Source organism: Ixodes scapularis, unplaced genomic scaffold (genome assembly GCF_016920785.2).
Source record: "Ixodes scapularis isolate PalLabHiFi unplaced genomic scaffold, ASM1692078v2 PGA_scaffold2__306_contigs__length_199485367, whole genome shotgun sequence".
Taxonomy (NCBI): domain Eukaryota; kingdom Metazoa; phylum Arthropoda; class Arachnida; order Ixodida; family Ixodidae; genus Ixodes; species Ixodes scapularis.
The window spans coordinates 120,123,184-120,150,840 of NW_024609857.1; the positions used below are offsets into that span (position 1 = coordinate 120,123,184).

General features: G+C 48.5%; 4 protein-coding genes across 4 annotated transcripts; 1 reads left to right on the plus strand and 3 right to left on the minus strand.

Annotated features, from left to right (window-relative positions):
- Window positions 1-419: 419 nt before the first annotated feature.
- On the minus strand, window positions 420-12,641 carry LOC115322792. Its single transcript, XM_042292001.1, has 7 exons — window positions 12,489-12,641; window positions 3,981-4,034; window positions 3,001-3,042; window positions 2,880-2,930; window positions 2,763-2,804; window positions 2,553-2,602; window positions 420-894 (listed from the first exon to the last, which is right to left on the minus strand). The coding sequence occupies exons 3-7, from the start codon at window positions 3,005-3,007 to the stop codon at window positions 448-450; spliced, it is 597 nt and encodes a 198-aa protein (XP_042147935.1). The 5' UTR covers window positions 3,008-3,042; window positions 3,981-4,034; window positions 12,489-12,641; the 3' UTR covers window positions 420-447.
- Window positions 4,486-7,503, minus strand: LOC115322791. The gene is made up of 3 exons (XM_042292003.1): window positions 7,142-7,503; window positions 6,952-7,061; window positions 4,486-4,858 (listed from the first exon to the last, which is right to left on the minus strand). Exons 1-3 carry the CDS (start codon window positions 7,332-7,334, stop codon window positions 4,712-4,714), a joined length of 450 nt encoding a protein of 149 aa, XP_042147937.1. The 5' UTR covers window positions 7,335-7,503; the 3' UTR covers window positions 4,486-4,711.
- On the minus strand, window positions 10,701-11,923 carry LOC121048289. The gene has a single exon (XM_040504452.2). It carries the CDS (start codon window positions 11,921-11,923, stop codon window positions 10,994-10,996), a length of 930 nt encoding a protein of 309 aa, XP_040360386.1. The 3' UTR covers window positions 10,701-10,993.
- Window positions 12,642-13,123: 482 nt separating the features above from the next.
- On the plus strand, window positions 13,124-27,257 carry LOC120848193. Its single transcript, XM_040220181.1, has 2 exons — window positions 13,124-14,000; window positions 27,253-27,257. Exons 1-2 carry the CDS (start codon window positions 13,124-13,126, stop codon window positions 27,255-27,257), a joined length of 882 nt encoding a protein of 293 aa, XP_040076115.1.
- The last annotated feature ends 400 nt before the right edge of the window (window positions 27,258-27,657 follow it).

Consider the following 27,657-nt stretch of genomic DNA (forward strand, 5'->3'; position numbering starts at 1 on the left):
GTTTATTTTTCTATGTGTTCTTCTCGCGCGTGCCGACTTCAAGCAGCAAGAAAAAAAGTACTTAAAACAGACCACGACGAACAAGAACGCTGGATCCACAAACACCCGAGAAAAGCGACAACGGCGACGAATCCACCAACTCCGACGAAGCGAACTGCTCAGAATATAGGCCTAGCAGGCACTCCGACTCGGCGCAGCATTGCTTCGTTTCAAGACCGTCTGCCTACGACCGGGTGGCGTGCTGAATGGAATATGCCCGCGCTACCCTTGTGGACCCTTCCCGTGTTATAGTTTGATCGCTGACCTCAATTTTAGGTTAAGGGGTGAGGTCAATCTCTTCCCCTTGTTTTCCGAGGCAGTGTTGACGAACACTCGTCGAAAAGGGACTCTCGTCGATTCTATCTTCTTGTTTTGCGTGATATAGAGCTGAAATAAACGCCGTATGGATTACCTTCGTAACACGCGGTATGTACACTTGGTATGCCATTTTTGGTGTGCCATTTTTATTCTGACAGACGTGCAATGCCGGTCCAACCTTTCTTTGCCGAGTGTCGCGTCAGTAATTGCGTTGCAATCCCAGGTGAAAATTTCTAACTGGGATCCAACTGGTCCCAGTTCAACTGGTTTAAGGGACAATTCCCAGTTGCAACTGGTCCCAGTTACAACTGGGACCAGTTGCAACTGGGTCCCAGTTAGACTGGGACCATTTGCAGGCTTCGGCTCTTCACCAGAGTTCTTCTTTGGTGCGAGCACCCCGGACACACTGCGTGCCGCCAGCCCGGCTTGTGTCCAGATGCACTGGGCTGTTTCCTTCACCACCAGTGTCGGTTTTTTTAATTTCATCACTCGCGCCGCCTGGACTGCTGTCAGCGTGATGCCTTTTTGGAGGTGAAGCTGCAAACAGATTGCACAACAGCATGATCTATGTCACAGGTATCTCGTTATTTGCATATCTGAGCAACACAAAATGGAAAAGTAGTAATTTTACAGCAAAAGCTACGCCTCTCGACCACTTGCAAAATTCCCAATAACCAAGGAACATGCTGAAAGTGCAGTGACATATGCTCTCCTTGTCTGCAGAAAAGATTCAAAGTAACCAACTGCAATAAGGCAACAGCAAAAGATCATGCAAATTGTTATTTGGTGTAAAAGTTACTGCTGCATACAGCAACACATACGGCCTAAGCTTATTATAACAGAGCTTGATAGTGACAAAGACTTCAGTCGTGTAAAAGGGGCTTGCAGTATGCGGATACGAAGTTTAGTCAATATAGTACAGATGGGAAAACAAACGAAACTTTACCAATTGGTATGCTACATCCAAACAGGCGTAGCCAGAAGGGGGGGGGGTGCTTATGGGCCTTCAACCCCCCCCCCCTCCCCCCATTGGTGTATTCTGTGGCGGCCCACTAAAAGGAAGACTTAAGAAGACTGACTCAAGAATTAGGGAGGACTCTGACTCAACTTCTACGAGGAAGAAGTGCACTTCACCGGCCGCTCTGCTCGGCCGTGGGGGCTTCTTCGTGCGGCTTGCGTTGCGCGGCGGCGCGATTTTGCGGCGCGACACTGGGGCAACCACCCTTCTCCTATCTTTACCTTTCACTCCCCCTCCCCTACCCCAAAACAAAGGTGACATATTGAGCTTCCGGCTCAGCAACACTTCCTTTGATTTCCTTCTCCCAAGACTCTGACTGACTGACCCTCCCCCCCCCTCCCCGCCCCCAACCGACCCTATAATATACACATGCATTTTTACCCCCCCCCCCCCCACCCCTCTTCCCAATGCATGGACATCCCAGCCACCTCAGCCCCCGCCACTGCATCCAAAGATATGTTGTCACCAGGACTACTGCAGACAGCAACATATGCAGCACATTCATGAAACTACAAACCCAGCATGCTCCCTCTGCTCGGGAATTTTGCAAATCCCAAGCATGAAGATTTTACGAGCCCACAAAAAAGAGAGTCGTGGGCTCGCAAGATATTAAGCTCAAAACTCTATTTTCGTGAGCTCGATATTTTATGAGGTACAAGCCTCGCGAATATTTTGCAGGCACAAAATTTCACAATCGATCAAGACTTATCTACATAACCAATCTTTACCAAATTGCAAACATTAAGTCCTTGTGACAATTTAAATTGATTGTATGCCCTTTCTGAGTAGCCTAGTGCCCTTTCTCATGTTTTTTGATTAAAGGACTGTAATAAGCCTTACCGACACTATCTTTTGTACACTGAGTTTCAGTTGTGGTATAACTTGCAGAAAAAATAGGTATGATCCTAGACCCACTCATTCTGGCTAATGAGAAAACAAAAAGACTCACATATTAACACAGGAAATTGATTGCATTATAAAGAACATGAAATATTCACTGACCAAAGAAATAAGTAATCTATAACCAATCACGTTTTGCTACCTGAACGAAATGTGAGACTAGGTTATCCTTCAACTTTACATCTAATAATTGACGGATATGCCAGATATTTTACCTGTTTCCTTCTCTGTCGCAAACCTTTCTAGATGCACCTTACAAAACTAGAAAGGTACTTACTGAACCATCAGGCATATAAGAAAATTCCTCCAGGCATCCACCAGGTGATGCTGAAATTAGAAATCAGTCAAACATTTGTGTTGTTCAGCTAACATGATTAGCAGCTGTTCCTGAACCCATGCATATGCAAGCAGGAACACATGAGCTCATGCCAGGTTATTAAAATTTCATAGCAAGGCAATGTTCCTAAAGTATCCAGAAGTAACTCACCTGCCGCAGGAACCCTGATGTGAGGCACCTGTGCAGCCAGCCCTGAGAGCGATGCAGAGAGTAAATGCAGGATAGGGTTCCATATAGAAAAGCTAGATATGCACACAGCCAACTCACCTGCCAGAGCATTGCTTGACCAGGGAATGTGCGGAACGACTTTTTGGTTGGCTGTAAATATACGCGGTGCATTTAGGTTAGTTTGTTTCAGATGTAAAAGGCTGCATGATTGTCAACTCACATTTCATTTCCTGGGGATGAGGTCCAAGCAGCCCTGGGCGTGCTATAAATACAAAAAATAACAAATTTGACTCCCACAAAGACCCATACATTCAACTACCTTACGTCCTGCTGTGGGTGAGCCGCCTCGGTGGCTCCGAGGCGAGAGCGTCGGCCTACGGATCCCCATGTGGCGGGTTCGAGTCCCGGCCGAGGTGCCCGCAATCTGACGGAGGCTTATTGCGGAGAAGACGCCGTGTAACCGAGCTTTCGGTTGCACGTCAAAAGATCCCCAGGTGGTCCAAATTAATCCTCAGTCCTCCGCTGGGGCGTGCCAGATGCCCGTCGTTGGTTTGGCACGTAAAACCCCCAAATTTGACTTTTGACTCCTGCTGTGGGTGCTGCCCTGGATGTAGAAGCTTGGCACTGTTTCACGGCTTGACAGGGTTCAGCGAGCCCCTCAGTCTCTGGTGCTGTATTAAAAGAAACAGCATCAACAATGTGAGCCAGTTGAAGTGATTGTTTCCCAACCCTGGAATCCCCATCACATAGTAGATCAGCATTAAATTTCTTGGAAACCTTACGAACGACCCCCATCGAAGTACAAGATTAGTTAATTTAAACACAATGTAGGTGGGCATGACTTTGAATGAGGCGGCAGACTCTTTAGCAAGAGCCCGACTGCTTTGCAAGCTTGATCACTGCGCATTACAGCAGCGCTTCACCGCTTTGCACTAGTGTAGTAGAAGCAGCAGCTGATACGTGAAAGCAGATAGGTTAGCTTACAGGCTCGGAACATTTTGAGACTGAGATAGGTCAGGTAGCTCTCTAAAGCCATCAAAGCCAGTGTCACATCTCTAGAACATCAAGCAGTGTTATTGGTCGTTAGGTTTTCCAGGATGATAGGCTTTCTCTTCCCCGGTCTTGTAAGCATTTGTAAAGAATGCAACATATCTGACTAATCAAATACCCCTAAACTATAAACAAAATATCTGTACATACCCAGACTACCATGGTCCCCGGCTGGATCTTGGCTTCTACTCTGGAGCTCTTCCACTGTTTAAATAAGTTTCATTCATTTAATGAGCATCATAAGAATTGATCATGTTTCTATTGCATAGAATAGGTGCAGAGCAACCACGTTACCCGGGAGTGTCCCCGAAAACAAAATCCTGGCTATATGCCTGGTGCAGACACTACAGACTGTAAATAGAAACTTTCCCAGTAATACACCAGCTTCCAAAACAAAATAGTCATTAAAAAAAAGAATTTGTAAAGGTTTACCACTCACACCTAAAGATCTTGGATCCCAGGAGTACCTGCTGTGAACGGACTTGCTCTTGTAGGAACTTGTTATCCTACTGCAGTTCCTTGCTTCGGGACTTCCAAAACTTTGCCTTTTTGCGTGCATCCTGAAGCTCATTGCTGGAAACTAGCGAGTCATCCGAACTTGACGTGCTGGTGGAAGCAGGCTGCCTTTTGCGCTAAACATTATTTTGGAGCATAAAAGTGTATGTTAATGCCAGACCTCTAGGATTGGAGAGGATAACAAGAATTTCAGTCATCCCAAATGTTTTGCTCTTTGGTGAAAAGTCGAGACTGACGTAAATGACAAACAACGACAAGGAAAGAGAAGGAGAATGTCTCAAAACGAGACATTCTCCAGTCGTCATCTGCTGTTTACCTCAGTCTTGGGTTTTCACCAAAATGTTTAATATACACCAGTTCACATCCTATCCCAAATACACAATTGCAGCATACCCACGGTAACTCGAACGGTGTTCGCATTTTTTTCGTGGGCCTGGCTCGGCTGGTTGTGTAGGATCGCCTCGTAGCTGTCTCTCTTGACAGCCGCCTGATTTTTCTTTCTTTTTTGCTACCTATGAGTGAAATTGAAGCAAAGAAGTATTCACTTAGTGTTGGCCACAGTGACATCAATTATAGCACATATACTACAAACTGTGGAGGCTAATAATGCTTGAAGTTGGGCTAGTTGGTTTGACATTGATGGAATGCTGCGCTGCGTAGTTCCATCAATGTAAAGGCTACGGCTCCCGCGACCCAATAAGAGCGTCGGAGCAAGGCACGTGACACCAAGTCACTGGAGCGTGTGTGTTACTGAGCCAAATGCGAGGCCCAGAGGAACCAGCTGTCGTCTGCTGGCCAAGAGTCATCCGCTCCAAAACCAACCAACTTTGGATGAACATCCACCGCGGCAAAATTGCTGTCCGCTAGATTAGCGAGCGCTTCGGGAACAGTTCATGATACAACCATACGCTCAATTTACTAGCGAATCTGTGGCGCGCGTTAATTCAAGGGCAAAGTTTTGAGTGGAAGTGGTCAATTACAGGGCTGCAATTATTCAAACATTGTTCAAAAACCCCACTGTCCTTGGAAAAGGGTAGATCCGAATTAAGTATCAATAAAAAGTAAAACTTCTTTGTCTTTCTTTCCTGTCGTGTCAATAGAGATGCAATCGCAAGAGTTCAACTGGCATTAAAAGAAAAAGTCTAGAACTACTTTCTTGTCACGGACTGAGCTGTTGCTGTGGCGGTAACGAGGCCTCCTTCTCAGTCGCCCTCAGTTGGTCGCAGGCGCCGCAGCCTCCACAGTTCGCCAAGTTATGTAAACATGTATAGTATAAATGTTTCCCAGAAATCACAAGCTTGAGAGTTTTGCATATTGAAAAGAAAACTTGTGAACTGGTCACTTCTGAAAAACGTAAATTGGAACTATCAGTTAGCTGCTTTGGCTTACGCCAGTCTCAAACATGGGCCAGTGACATTTGTTTGGGAAAGGGGGTAGAGGCAGAAACATCAGGTGGTGCTCATGCTGCATTTTGCCTGAATGTCTCTCACTAAATGGAGTAACAAATAAATGTGGCTAGCATTTATTTGTCACATATAACTAGCGGCCAGATGTTTAGACACTAAAAAGTTCCATTTTAGGTTCAAAAAAGCGTTAATAACCCTGTAATAGATTAGGGCAAAATCAGTCAGTGAAACAGTAATATAGCACAAATGTATGCAAAGCAGATGCATACATAGATTTCGCTCAGAAATGCTCACGCATTTAGAAAGATGCGTAGAGCCGGGCATGGAGCCGACTCGCCGAAAGACCCTCCCCGACACGGACCACACACTCCACCCTATATTTTACTACCAACCCCCTGGAAGCTTGAGCGCAAGGAAATGTTCCCCACTGCATAAATCGGAAGAGTACAGCTATATGCACAAGATCGTGCACCTTGACCAGAAATGGCTTTACGCACGACGCAGAGAGGTCATGGCATTTGGGTCAGTCTCTTCGGATGGCGCGTGTATCACTGGAGAGCGTGTTAACCCAACCCCCGCCTGCGTACACGCCGCTTTACGGCGACAGTGTGCGGCTGCAAATTACAAAACTATTAACCCACTTGCCCCCCCCCCCCCTCCCCCGCCCCCCCCCCCACCCTGTACTCCAAGCCCCGCAACCCCCATTGCACCTCCGGAAAGAGAGTTCCAACCATTTAGTTCAACAAAGTTTTGCCGACAACATTCATTTTTTTTTTGTCTTTTTCCAGTGTTAATTGTAAACAGAAATGTCGTAAATATTGGCACATGCTTGACAAAACAATGCTATGTTCGGGGAAAAAAAAAGAAAAAAGCCCACACTGTGGATCGAACCGGGGCCCGCTCCATACAAAGCAGACACCTTACCATAGAGCTACGCTACCACTTCGAAAACTCGTTCTAACCATTCCAGGCACGTAGCCAGGATTTTGGTTGGGTAAGGCATGACAAAATGCTGTAAGAGGGGTAGGGGAGCGAGGAGGCCCCAGCAGTATGGAAGATTTCGGCCTCCCCCCCCCTTGGCTACGTGCCTGAACCATCCGTTTCGCGTCGTGTGTATAGCAATATCCGGTGGGAGGTGCACAAGCTCGTGCATATAGCTTTGCTCAAACCGGAAAGTGAAATGAGGTTGGGGATATTACCTTCTTTCGTTTTTGGGTAGACGTCTCCGTCTCGTCCTCCGAGCTCACCTCTGCGGCCGTTAATCTTGGCACTGGGACCCTCTTAGGGCATTCGCGCAGTTCTTCGGTATCTACAAAATTGACAGGGCGAAAATTTAGCGGAAATACAAGCACCAAAGAGGCCTAATCGCGGCCTATAACGAGTGCTTACCGCCGAGCATAAGAATTTGCGCAGTGTAATCCCCAGTGTTCCCACTGTCCACGTTGTCTGTCCACAGCACCGTGTTGTAAGCCTTGTTGTTGAAGTCAGTTTTATGAACTGGGTTGAAGTTTCGTATATTATCGACGTGCATCACATGGCGGCGCCTGTCCAGGTCATCCACAAACCGAACCAGCGCGTACATGACGGTTCTTGATCCGAATCCAAAAACAAACGTAAAATGACTATATGAAGAAACAACTGCAAGAACCACTGAACACAATATTTAGGAAGCCGAAAGATAACGCAACAGGAAAACACAAAACGTGCAGAGAGTTCGGTCGAATTGAGAAGCGAGCTCCGCTCCACCGTCCACAAAGGCTCAGGCTTTTTGGATTGGATTGGATTGGATTTGGGGCTAACCCCTTTGTATCGGGGGATCTCAGCAGCGCTGGATCTAGCCTGGCTAGTAGCTACACTAGCCAAAAACGTAGTTGTGTTCTTTTGCTCTCCTCCACCAACACTCCAGTCTCCTCTTTGTCACCTCCACTGGCTGCGAGCTATCGGCGTCGTACTGTTCGTCAACGCCCCGGAAACCCAGCGCCACCGCCATGTCTGGTTCGTACGTCACGTCCGGCTTTATACCCGTGCATTCCAGTATGACGTGTTCCGCCGTCTCGTCTGCTCCCTGCGCGCACATGACGCACTTCACTTCCATGTCCATGTACTTCGCGCGGAAAACGCGGGTCCGCAGCATGCCGCCTCGGGCGTCCGAAAGCAGTGCACTGCCCCTGCTGTTGTCCATGAAAGGTATTCGCTTCACCTCCTGTTTCTCTCTGGCATACAGGGCCAGCGCTGGTTTCAGACGTGCCGCTTCCGCCCATCGCCGCGTCTCGCTCTCGATCACCCTCGTGCGGATGCTCTGCTGCAGTTCCGGCTGCTCCGCGGCTGGGTAGAGGAGTGGGCCGTTGACCTCGTATCGCTGTGCCAACTGGCGCGTCCGTCGCACCCACCGGGTTGGGACGGACCGAAGATGTACATACTTGAAGACCTGTCTGGCCCAGCGCTCTTCGCTCATCCGGCTGAGGCGTCGCTCGAAGTCCAGCTTGGCTCGGGCCTCCCTGGCCTCAAAACCGGACCAGCCCATGTCTCCTTGGACGGCTTCGTTCGGTGCTGTTCGGCTTGCTCCCAGTGCCGACCTTCCCACCTCCCTCTGACGGACCTCGAGGTATTGCCTGGTACCTGATGACAGGCACAACACTGAGTTGCCAAAAGTAAGCCCCGGCACCGCCACCATCTTCCAGACCGCTCGGGTTACCTCGTATCGGTTATATCCCCAGAGGGCCCTGGCCGTTGCTATGCCCTTGTTCTTCCTGCTCTTCGCCTTGACCTTCGTCTCGTGCTCTAGGAGGTAGTGGTGTCCCTTCTGTAGGTTTACACCCAGATATTTGTAGTGGTCCACCCAAGGTACAGGATTGGCTTGAATGGACAGGTTGGCGGTCCCGTTTTCCTCTGCTGCCCCAAAAGCCATCAGCCCAGATTTGTGCGAACTGAAACTAAGCCCCAGGGCCTCTCCCATTGCACCACACTCGTTCATGAGCCCCTGCAGGCCCTGCAGCGAGTCCGCCATCAGCACCATATCGTCGGCGTAGATGAGTCCCGGGAGTTTTCCTCCCTTCCTTTCCCCGCCTTCCGAATATTCCAGTGAGAAACCCTCCCCACTCTCCTGCAGCCGCTTTTCGATTCCTGCTATGTACAGCATAAACAATAGCGGCGACAGCGGGCAGCCCTGTCTCAAGCCCTTGGAGCAGGTCACTGGATGTGTTGTCTTCTGCTGCCACTGTGCCACCACCGTCGTCCCTCTGTACACTTCTCGCAAGAGGTCTATCCACTCTCTGCAGAGTCCCCGCTCTTCCAGCTGCGTCCACAGTTTTCGATGTTCGACCGTGTCGTAAGCCTTACTGATATCGAGAAAACAGAGGTAAAGGGGGCGGTTCTCCTTCTGGGCAATCTCGATGGCCTGCTTCAGCACGAATAAATTGTCCTCAAGGCGTCTCCCCCACCGGAAACCATTCTGCAGCTCCCCCAGGACTCCTTCTGCCTCTGCCCATGTCTGCAGTCGGTCTCGTATTATTTGTGTGAACACGCGGTAGAGTACCGATGTGATGGCTATGGGGCGGTAGTTTCCGAGCGTTGACTTTTGCCCTTTTCCCTTGTAGATGAGTCTGAGTCTTGAGGTTCGCCACTCCTCCGGCACCCATCCCTCCTTCAGGATCTGGTTGAGGATCTCGCGCAGCAGTGCTCTCGTCTCTGGCCCCAGCTCCTTCACCAGCCTCATTGGGATTTCGTCCATTCCAGTGGCTGTGGTTCCTCCTATCCTCTTGACTGCTCTATTTAACTCCCTCTCCGTGATTTCCTCTCTGCTCGGTTGCTCCTGCAGTTCGTCCTCCGTCTCCCCCTCCTCACTGTCCATTTGTCGGCTGTCCCCTGTGAACATGTCCCCTATCCACCTCTCAATGTACCGGTTGGTCTCTCCAGGGTCCAGTTCCTTTCCCGTTGCATCGTCTTTGATTACAGCATCCTCCCTGGGTCGACCTGTTTGGCCCTGTACATGTCGCCAGAACTTCAGTGGGGCCTCACGTCCTGCCTCTCTCAGTTCTTCCAAAAATCTCTTATCTACCTTGGCCATTTTGCTTTGAATCAAAGCTGTCACCTCTATTTTCCTGCTCTGGTACTCCCTCCATTCTCTTGAATCTTTCTGTAGGGGGGCTTTCTTCTCCTCCTTTCGTTTTCTGATGGTCCCTCGCAGAGTCCTGTTTGCCAATTGCCTTCTTGTAATGGCCTCCTTCACCTCCACATCCCACCATCGTTTTCTCCTCCGCTTCCCTCGTGTCGGTCGTTTCAGTTTTTCCAGGTGGTCCTTCCACCACCGCATGAGGTTCCCGTACGTCTCCACCTGCCTGGTTTCCACCTCTTCCTCCAGTTTCTGCGCAATGGTTTGTGCTTGCGCTTGCGTTATGTGGTGTGGTCTCATAGCTTCGCTGACTCTCTTTTCCGTCGGCTTTCCTCCGAAAGTGATCAGCAATCTGTTGTGATCACTTCCCAAGCTCTTGTCTCCTTCCTCGTCTATCTCCATGTAGTTCAGTTTTTCATACAGGTCCGGGGACACCAGGCAATAATCGATTGTAGAGCTCATCCCTCTGGCCGTCCATGTCGTCTTTCCTATGCATTTATCTTGTGTGTTGACGATTACCATATCCAGGTGTTCCGCCATGTCCTGCAGCAGCTTTCCATTACCGTCTGTTCTCCCATCAAACTCCTCTAGGTGTGCGTTGAAATCGCCTACCATAATGGTAGGTCTCCCAATGTTGTGATAGTCTTTTTCAATGCACTTGATTAGCTTGATGTTTGTCTCCCTGCTGTCTGCCCCCGTCCACAGGTACACCACTGCCACTGCCACCTTTCTCCCCGCCAGTGTCCCCGTCAACCACATGTGCTCTCTGCACTCTGGACTTTCTCTCTGCCAGCCTGGCCCGCTAAAGCATCCTACCCGCCCTCCCCTTCTCTCACTGTCCTTTCTGTTTACCCCATCCCAAAAAAGCCCTTCGCAATCCGGGGGTCTTTCTTCATCTCTGAGGTGGGTTTCTGTGACTGCGAACATTCCAATCTTATCATCTTGTAACATCTGAAAGGCCTCTTCCCATTTTCCTGCTTTCCTTCCTCCCTGTAGGTTTAAAAAGGCAATCTTCACTTCCCTCTTTTTCTTTTTTGCTCGTCTGTTTTTCCTTCTTTCCCGGTCTGGTGCCTTTTTGTGTTTTCCGCTTCTCGTGTTTTTGCAGGCACCATCCCACCTACTTTCTCTTCTTAGTGGGCATGTCCCTGTGGGGGACACATCCTCTGGAGTTGTTCCTCGAGTCGCTGTAGTCTCTGGTCCAGAGTCAGCCTGCCTTCCATTCTTTCCTGTCGTCTTTTCATCGGTGTCACGCTTTTCCCCTTGCATTTCAGTCCTAAAAAACTCTTTAGTCTGTTACCCAGTGCTTGTCCCTCTTCAATTGCCGCATCTCTGTTGTAGCAGCCATCTTCCATGTCGTTTCCCGTTCCTGTGTTCTTTACCACCTCCACCCTCGGTCCCAGCTGCTGGCTGATCTCTCTTGATAGCCTGTTCCACTTGGCGCACCTCTCTTTAAGTGGGTCCCCCTTGTCTTTGATTTCTGGGACTTCATACACCATAAAAGAATGTTTCGGGGCTCTCGTGGTCCAGTCCTCAAGCCGTTTCCCTAGCTCCGCTGCCATTTCTTCCACCGATTCTTCGCCTTGCACGTCTGTCACTCCCGCATGTATGACCACCACTCCTGCCTCTGCATTCCATATTTTCCCATCCCTCTCTGCTCTCTCGAGTGACTCTCTCAGTTGTGCTCCCGGCTTAGTTGCAAAGTGAACTTTCTTGTCGTAATCTACCACCTTCAGTGTGGCTCTCTTTATCTTGAAGGCATTGGTGTCCCCTACCACTAAGACTCTCTTGTCCACCTTCTTCTCTTTGTCCTGTTTCTTTGTCCCGTCATCTGGGTCTGCTCTCTGCCTCATGAGGGCTTCCTTGTAGTTCCTGTGCTGGCTTCTTTGTGTTTGGCCTCCAGTCGTCTGTCTCCCCTGCTCCTTATCCAGATCTCCACTTCCCGTCCGTTCTTGGGAAAAGCTAACTGTCTCTTTCCTGTCTGTGTGGTATGTCATCTTTTCTTTGACCCCGTTTCTCGGTTCTAGCTGTTGCGGCGCGTTTTCAGCCCCGTTGACCGTCATTTGCTCTGGTTCATATGACTTCATCCATTCATTAAACACCTCCCCTAATTTTTCTCTCTTGTTCCTTTCCTCCAGCATTATTGCTTTCAGTTTCTCTTCCGTCGCTATTCTCAAGGTTCTCTCTTCTTCGAGCTTCGCCAACATCCTACTTTCTATGGCCGCTCTCTCTGTCTTTGCCTCCTCCAGCTTCACTCTCATTGCCTCTCTCAAGGCATTAACTTGCCGTTCGATCTCCTCCTCCAAGGTGATTCTTCTCACCTCATTTTCCTTGCACTCCTTACGTTTGTATGTACTGTTCTCCGCCTCCGTGCATGATTCGAACGGTGTCTCGCTGATATCCACCCATTTTTCACAGCCTTCGCACTCCACTGACGCCTTGTCTCGCTTTCCCCTCTTCTTTGCCTTTTCCATTTGACTTTGACTGGTTGTCATTGTTTTCCTCCGTGGAGTCATGATGTTAGGTGTCTCCCTTGCCTGGTTTCCGAGACGCCCCAGCCACCACCGCCAGATTCCGTTGTTTAGCCGTGCCCCGACACGCCGTGTCGAAAAAACACTTGCGCCGTACGCCCGGTTGGTAGGCCTAACGGGTCGTTGAGCGCTCCGGAGGAAGGGCTTCTTGATCGCCCCCACGGTAACGGCTCCGCGCCGAAACCAAGTGGTCCGCTGGTAGCGGTCTTGGTATGCCTATACACCTTCTGGAAGATATCCGTCGCACTGCCACCTTTACACTAATCGGCAAAAAAACATTTTACCCCGGCGGTTTCAAATTGCCGCCGACCCCTTTCTTTGACCACGAGAGAAAAAAGGCTGTAAGCTCAGGTACTCAGGGTTGCCAGCTGCTAAACTATTTTCTTCTTCTCCTAGCCTTAGAGCGTTTCCCTGTGCCACGTTGGGCTCCTCCAAAGCATCAAAGTTGATGAAATACGAAATTGAACTATAATAAATCAACTGAATAAGCCATTATTAAACTAATATATCTTTGTCCTTTTTTTTTCTTGTTTCCATAATTTTCTTATTTTTATTTTGTCGACAAAAACCAAATCCAAAGACGCAGCCTCCGGCCTACCGAGGCACTGAGGTCTGGCAGCGAGTTTCGAGGGACGATGTTGAGATAACGTGGAGTTTATTAGTTGTGTTTCCTTTGAGAACTGTTGACGTAAAATTACCTAGTGGCGTGTGGCGACGTTTTATACCGCCGACATGTCTGGGACGCCAAAGCGGCGCAAGCTCTACTTGGAGCCGTTCTTCGACGGAGCCGACCTACCGAGGTCGACAGAGCACCGGTCTCTTTGTGCCGAGCGATCCAACACACAAACGAAACCTGACGACAGTGGAGTGTCGACCGTACCTGCGGGCAATGGGCCGCCCGGCCCCGGAAATTCTTCACTGAGCAACAGTGATTTAGACGAGGGAGACGAATGTGAGGAGTCTGGCACACAGGTGGCAGATGAGCAAGTCTGCGAAGGTTCTGCAAATGAGCAAGACTGCGAAGGTTCTGGCAGTCGCGGAGCTCCTCCCGACTCTGAATTTTCTGCGCAAGACTTAGTCACGCTGGTGATGGACTTCGCCGTCACATCTGGAATGTCGTGGACGCTAGTAGAGAAACTGATGAAGTTCGTTGGCTTTATCCAGAAGAGAGATGACCTTCCCGATACGAAGTTCTTATTTAAGAAATTCGCGGGGATTTCGCTGGAGTCTTCAACCTTCCACTTTTACTGTCCACACAGCATGCTTCTTCTGGGGGAATCTGCAGGAGACCTCACGGAGAGAAAGCAAGTTGAGGCAACATGCGCGCAGTGTGGTCAAAAGTACACCGGAGAAGAGCGGACGAGAGAAGGCCATTTTTTTGTCAGCCTTCCGTTGGAGCGGCAGCTCACTTCAATGCTCGCATCTGAAGAAGTAGCCAGGTCGCTGAAGTCCTCCCTGCAGAAGCTATCAGATCGTTGTGACCCAACTGCTATGGGTGATATTACGGATGGAGCTTTCTACAGAAAGCAACGAGAGGAGCTCAACCTCAAGAAGATGGACGTGACGATGACAGTGAACTCGGACGGCAGTCCCCCCGCAGGGGGCACCTGTGAAAACAGGTGTTTGGAGAGTGGCGTCTCCACGGACCCCGAGCCATGCGGGTTTGCCCGCCCACGTCTGGCTGTGCGTGGCTTTCCCGTGTCCGGGGAAAAGGGCATCCTGGTGGTTGAGTCGAACCCGGGGTAGGTTTGGACCCTTCGGGGCCCCCCGGGTGAGGCAATACACCACTTCGGCCCCCGCTTCCCGTAGACGGGTGTCCTGGCTTGGCCCGACCAGGATGATTCAGTCAGTCGCCACTTCTACTATCCCCTCCCTTCTTTTACCTTTGTCTTCTCCTTCTTTTCACTTTTCTCATTTTCTCTTCTTTCCTTTTTTCATTTCCTTTGGCGGCAAGGGCTAACCTTGGGTGGCGACAGACTCCTCGTCCAAAACCACACTTGGTTATAGTACCTGGGCAGTGCTAATAGTCTAACGGTTCCAACAAAGCCCTTTTTGTTATGGTCCGTTAACTATTTCCTTGTTGGGCTCCGTGGTGGGCGGCACACCACAGGTTCTGAACACTTTATGCCTCTTATGGCTCCCTCTCTCTCTAAACCCGGTTCCAGGCAGGCATCCAAACGGCCCTGTCCGGAACAAGTCATCGCCAAAGCACCAGAAACAGAACACTTTGTTAAATTTTTTGTAGTTCACTCTGAAGACAATCAACGCCCTGCCGCCAAGCTGTCTCCGTTCATTGTTGCCAAGGTTCTTGAGCATTTGATCGGACACTCCTACCAAGCAAAAAAGTTGCATTCTGGGGACCTCCTTGTTGAGGTCACCACACAAGAGCAAAGTGTGGCCATTCAGAAGATGAAGAGCATCGTGGAGACCTCAGTCACGGTAACACCGCACAGGACTTTGAACACTGTGCGTGGTGTCATCTCCGAAGAGGACCTGCTAGATGTAAGTGAGGATGAGATACTTGAAGGCCTACGAAACTCGGGTGTCATTGCAGTAAAGCGGATTATACTTCGCCGCGAGGGTCAGGAGATTCCCTCAAAACATCTTATTCTTTCTTTTGAACGGCACTGTCTCCCAGCAACAGTAAAGGCAGGCTATCTGAACTGCCGTGTCCGTCCTTATGTGCCGAACCCCCAAAGGTGTTTCAGGTGCCAAAGGTTCGAGCATGGGTCCAGGAGCTGCCGTGGAAGAGAGATCTGCGCCAAGTGTGGCAGCAACGAACATGTCGCAGACGTCTGTGAAAGCACTGTGTGCTGCTCCAACTGCAAAGGCACCCATGCAGCGTACTCCCGTGCCTGTCCCCTGTGGAAGCAGGAAAAGGAGATACTGAGTTTAAAGGCTAAAGAGAACATTACATACCTTGAGGCCAAGAAACGCTGGTCATTCCTTGCACAAGGCTCGTATGCCGACGTGGTGCGCCGGGGTCCTGCGCCGCGTATGGAGTCGAGGGCAACCCAGGTCTTGCTCAAAGACCTGGCTGCCGCCCTCAGGACCCCAAAGCCTACCCAGGGACAGCAGGCTCCCTCTCTTCGCGGAGAGGGTTCGCGGGCTGCTCCCACATCTCAAGACAGGCCAGCGCCTGCTGCGCCTGTACAGTCTGCACGGTCTCCTACCAGGGAGAAAAAGCGAGGCCCTCGGCCTCACTCCCTGGATAGACCGCCTGCAACCAAGGAGCTGCATGGCCCTCATGCAGCCTCTGTAACACAGAAGGAGGTGGAGAAGATGGACGGGGTTGAATCCCTCCCCAGTATATCTGGCACCCTCCCGTCAGGTTCTGGTCGTGGCCGCAGGTTAGGATCTCGCAGCTCCGACCCTCCCAAGTCAGCAGGCAAGCCTGCTTGCGGAGCTCAGGAGAGCGGTGCTCCTGCCCTATCCACCTCCCCATCTACCCCTGAGTCTGACCAGGAGGAGATGGAGTGGCAGAATCCGAAAACCAAGCAAAAAACTAAAAAACCTGTGATACCTCCGAAGGGATGATTTTTTTTTTACTGTTCATCCGTGTGCTCATAATTTCATACCTTAATAATGGTTTCAGTGCTAATGCAGTGTAACTGTCGAGGGCTACTACATAACCTGGATAATGTGGAGTTTTTGCTGGAGGAACACAAGCCACGTGTGCTTTGCTTACAGGAGACTCATTTAAATCCCAGCCATACCAACTTCCTCAGACGGTACCAGGTATTCCGAAAGGATCGTCCGTGCTCTGTCAGTTCTTCTGGAGGAGTTGCGGTGGTTCTCCCGAGAGAAGTGCCCTGCGTACAGGTCCCACGGTCTACCTCACTGGAAGCAGTCGCTGTACGGTTCATGCTTCACAAAGCTCTGACAGTGTGCTCTTTGTATCTACCACCATCCTTTACTTTGAAATCCTCAGATTTTAATTCGTTTTTAGACCAGCTTCCTGAGCCATTCCTTTTGATGGGTGATTTTAATTGTCACAACCCTCTATGGGGGAGTACACGTCGTGACATCCGAGGAAAAATTGAGTCTGTGTTATTCTCTCGAACACTTTGTCTTTTTAACACTGGTGAGCCTACCTTTTTTTAGCTGTCAACACCTTCCTTCATCATGCATTGATCTCTCCATTGGGACTGCCACACTTTTCCCTAACTTCTCATGGCATGTGCATCCTAACCCATATGGTAGCGACCATTTCCCCATTATTTTATAGTGCACTGCTCCTTCATGCTCTCTCATGACACGTTCACCACGCTGGAAAGTAGACCAGGCAGACTGGGCCATGTTTGAAAGTGCATCTGAGATTAACCCTGACACTTTAGTTGGCTTGGATGTAAATGATGCCTGCAAATGCCTTACTGCCTCTATAATTGAGGCAGCTCATAAAGCTATTCCGCAGTTTTCTACACGCCTTCCTCCTAAGCCAAAACCTTGGTGGACTAAGGAGTGCAGTGATCGAGACTCGAAAAAAAAACAAAATTGTTCATGGGATGTGCTACGCCGGTACCTGACCCCTCCAATTGTTTTAGCCTTCAAACAGGCTCGGGCGAAGGCTCGATATGTCTGTCGTCAATCAAAAAAGACGACATGGAAGATATACACCTCCTCCGTTAATAGTCACACCAGGAGGGATCGCGTGACGACCTCTGGCGCTTCTGGGGGAGTTGCAATTATTGTAGACAGTAGTTTACCTGCCTGCGAAGTCTCCCTTAACACTTCTCTGGAGGCCGTCGCAGTAAGGTTGCTACGAGGTCGCCTCATTACCATCTGCTCCATTTACATCCCTCCTTCATCATCCTTGGAACTTTCCCAGCTTTAAGCCTTAGCTGACCAACTGCCTGAACCTTTTATTTTAATGGGTGATTTTAATGCACATAACCCGCTCTGGGGTGGTGATCGGACTGACACCCGGGGTTCTGTTGTGGCACGGTTTTTGTCTCTTAAAGAAGTGTGTGTTTTAAATACTGGAGCACCAACATATTTCAGTTCTCATAACTGCTCTTTCTCTTGTCTTGACCTCACTATTTGTTCATCTGCGATTTTTACCGACTTTACCTGGAATGTATTAGATAACCCTTATGGGAGCGACCACTTCCCAGTGTACCTTACTCCGCTAGAAGTTCTACCTAGGCTTCCTTGTTGTCCTCCTCGTTGGAAGATCTCTTTAGCAGATTGGGAGCTTTTTAAGTCAAGCTTTCCTTCCTCCTTGGATATTTCACAAGTGGTCTCTGTGGACGATGGAAATGCATTAATAACAACAGCAATCCTTGAAGCAGCCCGTTTGTCCATCCCACAGACATCCGGCAACCTGCCGAGACGCCCGAAGCCATGGTGGGATGATGAGTGCAGAGAATCCCGAAAGCGACAAAACTGTTCTTGGGGAAGGTTTAGAAGGTATCCGACCTCCAGAAACCTCCTGGCATTTAAACAGTTGCGGGCAAAAGCCCGCTATATCAGAAAACAGGCCAAAAAGAGATCCTTTTGCTCGTATGCATCCTCCATCAATAGTTACACACCAGCCAAGATTGTCTGGGACAGAGTGGGAAGAATGGAGGGCGACTACCGTTCTTTCTCAATCCCCTTGCTTTTAGCTGAGAATGGAGAAGCTGATTCATTGTTATATGAACAAGCCAATGCACTGGGTAAGCACTTTGCACAAGTCTCCAGTTCCGAAAATTACACTGCAGAGTTTCTACGGTTTAAGTCGAAATGTGAGAGAACTCCAATTCGTATGTCAAATGATTGTACTGAAGAATATAACCGTCCCTTTTCTCTTGTCGAGCTTCGTCGAGCCCTTGCTGCTGCAAAACCCACATCCCCTGGACCTGATTCAATTCACCCCACTATGCTTTCCCACCTATCTGATACATTTCTTGTCATTCTCCTTCAGTTTTTTAACATAATCTGGGCAAAGGGGAAATTTCCCAGCTCCTGGAAACAGGCTGTGGTCGTTCCCATTTTAAAACAAGGAAAGGACAGAAGCAAAGCCACGAGCTACGGGCCAATTGCCCTCACTAGCTGTCTGGGAAAGACGTTTGAACGGCTGGTCAACAGTAGACTCGTCTACGTGCTAGAACGTAAGAAACTTCTAAGTAATTTCCAATGTGGTTTCCGCACTTCCAGGTCTACTGTTGACCATCTGGTGCGCCTCGAAACGACCGTCCGGGAGGCTTTTGTAAATAGGCAGTTTTGTCTTTCGGTGTTTTTTGACCTTGAAAAGGCCTACGACACCGCCTGGCGCTACGGCATACTTCAGGACCTCATCTCGATGGGCATAAAAGGGAGAATGTTTCACTGCATTTCCGACTTTCTGCAGGATCGTGGCTTTCAGGTACGCCTGGGGGCTACGGTCTCTGACCCTTTCCCCCAGGAGAATGGCGTACCGCAGGGCTGTGTCTTGAGCGTCACTTTGTTTATTATAAAAATGAATTCTCTGTCTCAGGTGATTCCGCCCATGGTCTCCCATTCTCTTTACGTTGATGATGTCCAAGTTTGCTTTTCTTCGTGTAATTTAGCTATCTGTGAGCGCCAAGTTCAACTGACGGTGAACAAGATGAGTAGGTGGGCTGATCAGAACGGTTTTCGGTTTTCCGCCGAGAAAACCGTGGCAGTCTGTTTTTCTCGAAGGCGGGGAGTATTTTCTGTTCCATCGCTGTCCATCAAAGGTGCGCCCATTCCTGTTAGGTCAGAACATAAGTTCCTCGGTTTAGTATTTGACAGCAAGCTAACCTTTGGCTCACATGTGAAGGCTCTAAGAATTAAATGTCAGCGGAAATTAAACATTCTTAAAGTCCTGGCACACCGTTCTTGGGGTTCAGACCATCTCTGCCTTTTACGACTTTATAGGGCATGTGTTCGTTCTGTGCTGGATTATGGCAGCATTGTCTACGCTTCTGCTAAGCCCTCTACGCTTAAGATGTTGGACCCGGTTCACAATCAGGGCATTCGACTAGCGATTGGGGCCTTTCGGACATCGCCAGTGCTTAGCTTGTATGCTGAGTCAAATGAGTGGTCGCTTGATAAACGGAGGTTTTACCTTAGCGCACAGTACTATCTAAGACTGCAGACTCTCCCTCAACATCCCAATTTTTCTTTGACTAACAACATAAATTATGAACAGACCTTTCAAAAAAAGCCGTCTGTAACACGTCCCTTTGCGCTCCGTGTGAGGGATGCCGCAGAGAAGTACAGCGTTGATATATCCTCTCCTGTTATGGAAACTCCACAGAGATTTGCTCCTTGGGATGATATAGCCGTAACATGCAACCTCTCATTAACAAAGTACAACAAGAGAGTTGTCGACTCCAGTGTTATAAAACAGGAATTCTTCGAGATAGCAAGCCGTTACGAGACCGGCAAGAGTTTCTTCACCGATGGGACGAAGGGCATTGATTATGTTGGATGTGCTGTGGTGAGGCAGTCCTTCCAGCGTGTTAGACGAATTAACCCCGAGGCATCTGTTTTCACTGCTGAGCTTCTAGGGCTGATATTAGCTGTCGAACAAATAATTAAACAAAAGTTTAGGAAATCCATAGTATTTTCAGACTCGCTTAGTTGCCTCCTTGCACTTGACTCAGCAACATCCTGGAACCACCCCCTCATTTCTCTACTCCGTGGTAAAATAATAAAGGCCCGCAAGCAAAATATTGATATTCAGTTCTGCTGGGTACCCAGTCATATAGGAATACACGGCAATGAGGAGGCTGACCGAGCTGCAAGTACATGTATAAACAGGTCCATTGAAACCCACGCCATTCCAGCGACTGACTGTAGAACTACTCTGCGAAAGAAAATAAAACGTTCCTGGCAAGTGGAGTGGAGCTCTGACTGTTGCAATAAGCTCCATAGTATTAAGCCTACTTTGAGTGAATGGCGCAGTGCCAGACATCGAGAAAGGTTTTACGAAGTTATTCTGTGCCGGCTGCGAATAGGACACACACGCCTAACTCACGGGTACCTCTTAAAAAGCGAAGACCCTCCAGTGTGCGATTACTGCTTTCAAACTTTAAGTGTGCTCCACATCCTTCTAGTATGTCCGCAATTTCATAACGAACGCTGCACCTACTTCCCAATCTTTTTTAGAGAGCATATTCCGTTTCACCTGGCACTTTTGCTCGGAGACGAGCCTCTTGTCCCACATACACAAGTGTTCAACTTCTTAAAGAATATTGGTATTTTAAACCGCCTTTAGCAGATTTTAGTAAAGTGAAATTTAGCAATGTATAATTTAGCCGCCGAGTCTTGTGATATTTACTCACCATGTGTTTGGCGCACTATGGCCCGAGTTGCTGCTGCGCCAAAAAACCCCAAATTCATTCATTCATTCATTCACTTACGTGGTCAAGGTTCTTTCGCCTTTTTGAAAATAAACCAAGCATTGTGACACCGTTAAGCTTCCGTATTGAACATCTTCGCACTTCTCTGCACCTTCCTCTGGACCAGGTAAGCCTCGTTAGGAAAGTCAACGGTATTCCACCTTGGAAAGCACAGCGAGTTGAATCTGACTGGACTCTCGCGAAGTTCAACAAGCATGGCGTTTCCCATGCTGTAATTAAGCAACAGTTTGGTGAACTGCAAACTAAGTATGATGGTTATCTTCATGTTTATACAGATGGTGCTAAGACCTCTTTTGTCGGTTGCACTGTATATTCTGAAAGCTTTTCCAAGGTTCAACGACTTGACTGTATTGCCAGCATTTTTACTGCAGAGCTCTATGCGGTATCAATGGCGATTGAATGCATTATCAATAGGAAAATACTGAGGGCGGTCCTGTTTGTTGACTCTCAAAGTGTGATTCTTGCAGTTTGCTCTCTTAAAGATACTAAAGATATGCTTGTACAACAGATTCAATATAAACTTAACTCTGCTTTGCATGGAGGTCAAAATATAACATTTTGTTGGGTACCCAGTCACATTGGCATACAAGGCAATGAAGAAGCTGACAAGCTTGCAGGGTCTGCCGGTAACCTTCCACATTCTCTGTCCTGTTTACCCTATCAAGATACTAAGCCCTTGGTGAAGTCCTCGATTCTTCATTCTTGGCAATTGGAATGGAACATGGATTGCGATAACAAGCTTCATGTTACCAAACCGGCTTTGGGAATTTGGGAAAGCTCTTCATGCAAGAGCCGACTTCATGAAACGTTGTTGTGCCGCCTGAGAATTGGACACTCATTTATAACTCATAGGTATCTGCTTTCGGGAGAAGATCCACCAGTCTGCAATCAGTGTGGTGATAGGCTCACTGTTTCACATATCTTGTGGTTGTGCCCCGGGCTTCCCCGCAGGGGGCGCCTGTGAAAGCAGGTGTTTGGTAAGTGGCGTCACCACGGACCCCGAGCCATCCGGGTTCGCCCGCCCACGTTTGGCTGTCCTTGGCTTTCCCGTGTCCGGGGAAAAGGGCATCCTTGTGGTTGAGCAGAGCCCAGGGTAGGTTTGGACCCTTCGGGGCCCCCCGGGTGAGGCAATACACCACTTCGGCCTCTGCTTCTCGTAGACGGGAGTCCTGGTAAGGCCCAGCCAAGATGATTCAGTCTAGTCGCCACTTCTATTATCCCCTCTCTACTTTCACCCTTGTCTTCTCCTCGTTTTCACTCTCCTCATTTCTCTTCTTTCCTTTTCAACTCCTTTGGCGGCAAGGGCTAACGTTGGGTGGCGACAGACACCTTGTCCAGAACCACTCTTGGTTATAGAGACTGGGCAGCACTAATAGCGTAACGTCTTCAGCCAAGCCTTTCTTGTTATGGAGCGTTACCTATTTTCTTGTTGGGCTCGGTGGCGGGTGGTGCACCACAGTTTCCGTGAACCCTCCCCCTTCACATGGGTTCTCCAGTTTCTTCGAGAGCAGAGGAGCCTTAGTGTCCTTGAGACGAGCTCTAGTCTCCTTCAGTAGAGAAAGCTTCGGTACGGGCAAACTCAGCCGCCATTTTCCACGTCTCTTCCTGGGTTCTGTGTTCACCATCCAAGAAAGAGGGACCCATTATTAAATTTTAGTGGCGATGAAAATCAAGCAGCCATTAGTTTACAATAGGTGGTTTCAACGTTTGTTCAGCGAGACATGTTGTTTACAATGACTAACACTTTTTTGTCAATGTGAACAAAAAAGAACAAAAAAAATTCACCACTGGTAACGCACTCAGAGAACATAGTTCACAGAGTAAAGCCCCTTGCACCCACCTGGGAGGAGATGGAAATTCTTGATATAGATGAGGCCTTCACTTATTTTAGGCCGGTGTTAATTATGAGTGAAAATAATTTTATGTAAAAAAGGTGACACCCGAATCGCACTATTTTTTCTAGAATTTGCTACTCCGGGGAATTTGCTAAAACTTGCCCCTGCTAGCCCCCAAAAAGAATCATACGATGGCTATAGACCAACTCAACTCACTGACGTCACGCCACTGTGGTTGCGCTGCTGTCGATACTGCGCATGCGCAGACGCCTCACTCCTCCGGAATTTGATTTCTGCGCAAGCGCACTGCCCACACCTGGTGTGGGCAAAGCCGGCTTTTTATTCTTTATTCAATGATTACCCCGCAGTGCCCGAGGGCGTTACAGCAGGGGGGGGGGGGGGTTACAAGGATGAAAAGAACACGTCTTCATTGAAACAGCACACTTGCTCTTCAGACAGCCGATTCCACTGTGCAATTGTTCATACAAAAAAGGAGTTTGCAAACATGCATGTCCTAGTTGTTTGGAAACACTGTGTTGGTGTATTACGACTAAAGTTCCGAGTTTCTTTAATGTTTATTCTTCCAATTCGCTGTGTGTGTGTGTGTGTGTGTGTGTGTGTTTTGGGGGTTTATTTTAATGCATTAGCATTAGTGCCCTAGTACGTGCGCTGACCTTGGACTGGTTTGGACTGCATTATATGATGTTTGCAACATCGGCACGGGGTGACGCCACAGCCCCCCTGGGTGTGGAAACTGGCATGGAAACACTTTCTGCAAGTGCTGACAGATGGCGGCGGGGTGCATGTTTCGAAAAGCTTGGCTATAGGACGAATAACAAGTGAGGCCACACTGGACTGGCTGGTTAGAGGGAGCGACGCGTGACATAACACCTAGCAACCGAACATCGTCGGCGAGGTCCCGCGTCGCCAATTTCTGCGCCGCGCAGTGGGGGACAGTGGGTGTATCACTGGGGCGCGTGGTAAACGCCCCCTCCCCCCCGAGAACACGGAACTATTTTTATGACTCATCATGGACCCGGTCGTCAAAACCGCACAATCCATTCTTGCGTTTAAATAAAGGGAATAAGGTAAGCTCGTTTGGTAAATTTGGACTCTTTTATCGTTAAATAGCGTGAACCTTATCATTCTTTTTTTTTTTACTTTAGTAATTTAGTTTGGTAAGTGCAATAAAACAGAAGGATAAAACCTGCAAATACATCCTAATAGGTGAGGATATACCTTCTGATTTATTCGATTTATGAAGACCATACATTTTGTTCATATTACATTGTTCCACCGCTCGAAAGTTTTGGAGACTGGGCCCGTGATGCTCTGAACGGTAGGTGAAAGTCACTCTTGTTAAATCCTTTTTTGTAGTTCTTTTTTATTGCTTTTGTGTTGGAAGTACCTTGTATTATTGTATAATTTCTTGTGTTTTTTTTATTATACTTTTCTTACCCCTGTTTTGTACTTGAGGGGGGGCTGAGGACCAGTCAAGCTACACACAGATATTTACCCTCAGTTCGCACCATACTTACATCGTAAATAAACTATTTTTATTATTATAAACTACAAGCTACACTTCATATCCTTAACTTACAGCGGCCATACCACCGCCCATCCATAGCTCTTCAATTATTATAACACTGAGCTCTGGTCCAAACTTTGAAAAAAAAAGCAAGGGGATGAAGTCAACTTGCCATTCCCCGACCCGCCCTCCGTGTTGATTGCCTCGGTGTCTTGCGAAGGCAGACCTACGGTCGATCTTCTGCAAACAATTCAGCCGTCAGTATGTCAGGAAACAAACACGGTACCCTGATAGCGTCCGAGCGAACACTACGCAATTTAAATAATTGCCCTCTGACAGTGCGCTCATTTTATTATATTTCTAGGACTATGCTGACGCCCCTGAATAAAAAATGGTCATGACATCTCCTTTACCCTCCGGTGCGCAGTTTTTTTTTTTTTTTTTTCATTTTTTTTGTATTGTGATTGTCCCAGAACGATAGGTGGCATATCTACACATATTTTCTTCTGAAGTCAGAGCGCACTAGAAGGCTAAAAAAACATGCAAATGCATACAGACAGACTATTCATACCAAATAATGACCAAACTCTCTACATATACGGCTCAGCCGGTACCCTGCTGTGCTGCCATCGTGCGGCGTGCGATGGTACCAAACGCAGGATCTAGAAGGGCGTCCTGCATGAGCACGCGGAGTGCGAGACTTTCTAGTGACCCATGCGCCACACTTCAATGCACAAAAATACGAGAAAGACGCTTCACCCCACGCCTCTTTGAGCAGAAATGCACCGGTACCTTACCGGTACCCTTGCCACAGTGCTACTTTTTTGTCATGAAGCGGCAGCACGTGTAACTACCCAAGAAGGCGGAGCGCTCGGTACACCCACAGCCATATATGTAGAGAGTTTGGTCGCTAATTGGTAAGAATAGGGCGAAAATAAGGGCGCGCTATCAGCCGAAATCGTTTTAGTGACCTTGGGCGCGTTCATTGACAGCTCTTCTGACCAACCACTAGAAACAAATATTTCCTTAGCGGAGGCAATGAGCTTAACAAATACCCTCCAATCACAATTGCTAAGTTAGGGTGTATTGAAGTATTTCGTTCCAGCACGCTAGAGTTGAAATTTGCGACTCATTCTTTGTAACTGAAAGGGCAACGTACGTGACGTTGTCGCCATGGGGACGCACTCAACCTTTCATTTGACTGCACTCGAGGCCGCGGCCACCACGGTGTGGACGGTAAAATCTACAGATTATTCGGCTCCGTGGGAGTTCTTGACTCGAACCTCGAACGGCGCACCCCACATTCGCAGTTTCGCATTGTGTTTCAGGACCTTTCTTTCGTCAGTGTCACCCTTCTTGGGTCAGTAAACACACTCAGCACCTTGAAACTCCCCTTTTCCATAAGTCTCTTAAAATTATACATTAATGTACTTTCAGCCTCGTTCAGAACCAAAAAAATATCTGCGCCGCGCTACGTGAATCCTTCAAGGTCATCCCAGATCATTCATACTTCGCAAGATCATCACAGGGGAATATGCGGCGCTGGCGGTGGCGTGGATTTCCCGTTCCACCCCGGCTGCCGCCGACTCCTCCCATTGACCAGACTCTCTCTACATATGGCTCTGGGTAAACCTACCCCTTCAGCCACCATACTGAGGGGAAAGAAACGCTGCTCGTTTTTGTAGAATTTTTGCTGCGGCTGTCACTGCGCGGAGAAAAATGCCAACGCGTGTTTCATGGGTTATGAATGTCAATTCTAAGCGGTATTTACGAAAAGGAGACAAATTTTTGCACGCTCCTTTAAGCTGCCCGTGACTTTAGTATGCTCCTATTTAAATTCCATCGGATCCCCAAGCCCAAAGCGCGCGCCTCAAGTGTTTCATTTTGTTTCCTCAGCAAGCTCTCGCATGACGGAAAGTTTCCAGACCAGAAACATCAAAGGAGCGCAAACATTCGTATGAGGAGTTTTGTAGAGTCCTGGATTCTAGCAGAAAGGAAAACGCACCCTTGTTTCATGGGGACTTAAAGGGGTTATGACACGCCAAAAATAAAATGTGAGATAACTATACTGCTAGAAACCATTGTATATTGTTATAATCCTGCTAAATTTGTAATGAAAATGGCGCGATAGTTTTGTGGATAAATCAATTTGTATGCGGGCCCCTCGGAGGGGCGGATCTGAGCGGAGCTAGAGGCTTGCTACGTAGGCAGCCTCCAGCGCGGTGTCTCGTTGCACGCACTCACAGACTTGGCTCTCTTGGTGTCTCAAGCCTCAGCTTCCTCGTTTACCTTCCACGTTTCGAGCATGCGGTCCGTTACGATTACGTCTACTGCATCGCTCGCCTTGTCAAAGGGTTCGACATTGATCGCACCAGCGATGAGAGTGATTGGTAAGAGCTGTTGGAAGCTGTGCATTTTGACTGCGAACCGCTGCGACCAGCTCCAGTGACGACGAGTTACGGACGAACACGCCGTGGTCACTGTCGTCCGGGAATATTTCACAGGCGCATGCAGGGTGGAAGGTCAACGGGCAGGGGGCGAGAGCGAGAATAACGCTTGGGTTGCCGAGTTGCGTGAGCGGTTTTGATCGTACCGCGGCGAGGAGAGCTTGGGCGATCATGGGGGCGCCTAGAATGAAAGAGCGTTCATAGTCACGTGGTTTATGGACGCCATGGTGTGACTAACTTGGGCAGTGTTGCCTGGTCGGCAGATGAAAACGATAAAAATTTGTAAATTGAATATTGCAATTACCAGAGCTCCAAAAATCGCGTAACTTAGTGTATATACTAAGTAGCCTATGAGCATTCCATTTCAAGAATAATCCATATGGTTAATTTTCATGTCATAACCCCTTTAAACAAGAAGGCCTTCTGGGCAAACTTCTTCAAGCCACTGGCCAACCAGCGCACGCTGAAAGACACGCGCAGTCTAAATCGCGAGCTGATTCGCCGATCATTTAAGAGAGTTTATATGGACGTCTTTTTGTTGTCCGAAAAAATAGGAGCCTGAGCAAATACGCGACGACAGTTTTTGTCTGTTTCCACTTCATTGTTTACCTTTTTGTGTGAAATATGATGTTAGGCCTTTTTTAAGCAGCCTGGGCTAAAATATTAAACACGAGTTGAAGTATTTTCAAAATGTCTGCAGGTTAATTATTCGTGCATCTTGCCCACTTTCTGAGGACGCGGCTGCTAGCTTGCGCAGGAGCAAGCGCCGAGGCCGAGTCCTCCAGTACCTTTGGTCCAGGCTCGGCTCACTCAACTACTTGGAACTCCCGCTCTGAAGCTTCGCATTCGGTGTCGCTCCTTATAAGAAAACAATCGTGACAGGAAGAAATGTAAAACAACTGCCTATTCATACCGAAAAAAAAAAATCAAAGCAACCCCCCCCCCCCCCCCCCCCCTCCGTTTTAGGGTTCGACAACGGAAGTTTCAGGAACTTTGGCTGAATAGCTCCCCTAAAGCACAACAAAAACAGGCATATTACGACTTTGCTTTCAATTTGGGTTAAATCAATTGTTGCGGGGTTATTGAACTGAGTGAAAGTGTTACT